Source organism: Plasmopara halstedii, assembly GCF_900000015.1.
Source record: "Plasmopara halstedii genome assembly, contig: Scaffold_816, whole genome shotgun sequence".
Lineage (NCBI taxonomy): Eukaryota > Oomycota > Peronosporomycetes > Peronosporales > Peronosporaceae > Plasmopara > Plasmopara halstedii.
Genome location: NW_020187732.1, coordinates 1,600,823 through 1,602,603, shown reverse-complemented (window position 1 = coordinate 1,602,603; position 1,781 = coordinate 1,600,823). Strand labels below are relative to the sequence as shown.

Sequence of the window (1,781 nt, the reverse complement as noted above, 5' to 3'; positions counted from 1 at the left end):
GCAAAGAGGCTTAGCAAACTGACCCTAGAGTAATGAACGCGAGAACACGTTTACTACTTACTACTACTACATAAGATGTCATGTTTCACCTAGTATCGTTTTTATTGACTTATCTGCAAGAATTAGATCGCCAACGTAGACATGGGCACAGACAGTGTCATATACGTCCGCATGACGTCGATGTGATTTTTGACCTCACACTTTTGAAACTAATATCAAAATGTGCTTATCGATGGTCTAATTTTACGTCCGCGGTGACTTTCCCATATTGTAAAATGAGCGCGTGAGATAACAGACAAAGTCCGGGTGCTCTTCGTAAAAGTAGCCAGTTGGCTCAACTGCAATCTTTGTTGTTTTTTCCACGATAATCTTCAAAGTTAAGTTTATAATCGCTAACTTCATCATCATGGCCCGTCTCGTCCAGTTGTGTTAACTTTCGTTACAATTTCTCGTTGTCTTGCACGACAAATAAGTTTTCCTGTTAGTAATTGCACAGACTGGTATTGCTTCGTCCTCTATAACTAGGGGCGGATAGTGACATCATTTATTATACAGACCGAAACTACTACAATAATACTGTCTATACATACCGATGTTCTGGTATTTATGAGTATTCTCAATTCCACAAAAGTGTAATGTAAATTTCATAGATTTGTAGCACAACAATTAAGTCGTCAAAGGCGATAAGTGGTGTGATATTTCTTATAAGATCCGGAAAATTATTTTTTCCGCCCAGAATTGTGGGCTGCTCTCTAGATTGCTTTATGTCTGGTTCGTTGAAGCACGACCTGTTGTTTTGTCGAAAATGGGTCACAGGAGCGGAATCAGCAATATCATATGAGCGTAAAAAAGTATAGCAAATCCTTGTTTTCATCAAAGCTGCATTGTTTTCACTGGACACTTCTTTTCCTACTCTTCAATATGAAATCTACACAATGGACATTGCTTACGACCCCAAGTTTCAGATTATAACTTGTAGTCATACAAAATGAGATGGTATGCCGAGGCGAACTCACAAGTTGTTCTTAACAAGCGCACATTTGTCAATGAAACGGTTTGTGTCTTTAGTTCACATCTTTAAAGTAATTTCACTAAAGTAACTCAAGTGGTCAATTTGAAAGCGAGCTATTTCCTTCGTCCTGAGAAAACAATTCAAATCCATGAGGTATTGCGCCGGGAGTAGAGTCGCGGCATCATGTTCGTTTTCTGTAACCTTCTTCAATGAAGTATCTTTGCGAATAAATCATGTCTGAAGATGCCTGACGATAGAAAATTTTCACTTTCATTTGGACAAGAACTTCTCATCAATGCCTTCAAGTTTTCTCGTTAAAACGATCGCAATAATGATATCCCTTGCCTGTCTGCCAACTGGTCGTAGTGACAAGTGTATTGACGCTTGCACTTCCCGGACTGATCCAAAGTGGTTCTATTGCAGCAAATTTACAGGAGATTCCCTCACGACATGCTGTAACGAAGCTTGCATGCAAGGTTCGCGCTAACTCATACGAAGATTAATAAAAAACTAGTTGCTTTGATTGTTCAATTTATCGATAAATTCGTCACAGTTTTAGCAAATTTCAAATTTGCGTGAATACAGATAACAAACACTGCATAGTCCGAATCACCACCCAAGGTGATCTTCTAGCTAACTACAATTACTACATCGCCTTTATTTACATAAGCAGCTTCGCAAACGTGCACTGGATCTTCCTTCTAAACAGCTATATCGGACCCTCCGACTCCATTTTAGCAGGAATTTTCTTGGGGACGAAAATAAAGTA

At 39.0% G+C, this 1,781-nt stretch overlaps 2 protein-coding genes across 2 annotated transcripts; one reads left to right on the top strand and one right to left on the bottom strand.

Moving 5' to 3' along the window:
• Positions 1-122: 122 nt before the first annotated feature.
• Positions 123-405, bottom strand: PHALS_14261 (uncharacterized protein; the record flags this gene model as incomplete). The annotated part of the gene is made up of 2 exons (XM_024730040.1): positions 123-209; positions 298-405. The coding sequence occupies 2 exons, from the start codon at positions 403-405 to the stop codon at positions 123-125; spliced, it is 195 nt and encodes a 64-aa protein (XP_024580356.1).
• An 850-nt stretch (positions 406-1,255) lies between these two features.
• Positions 1,256-1,515, top strand: PHALS_14260 (uncharacterized protein; the record flags this gene model as incomplete). The annotated part of the gene is made up of 2 exons (XM_024730039.1): positions 1,256-1,325; positions 1,379-1,515. 2 exons carry the CDS (start codon positions 1,256-1,258, stop codon positions 1,513-1,515), a joined length of 207 nt encoding a protein of 68 aa, XP_024580355.1.
• Between the last annotated feature and the right edge of the window lie 266 nt (positions 1,516-1,781).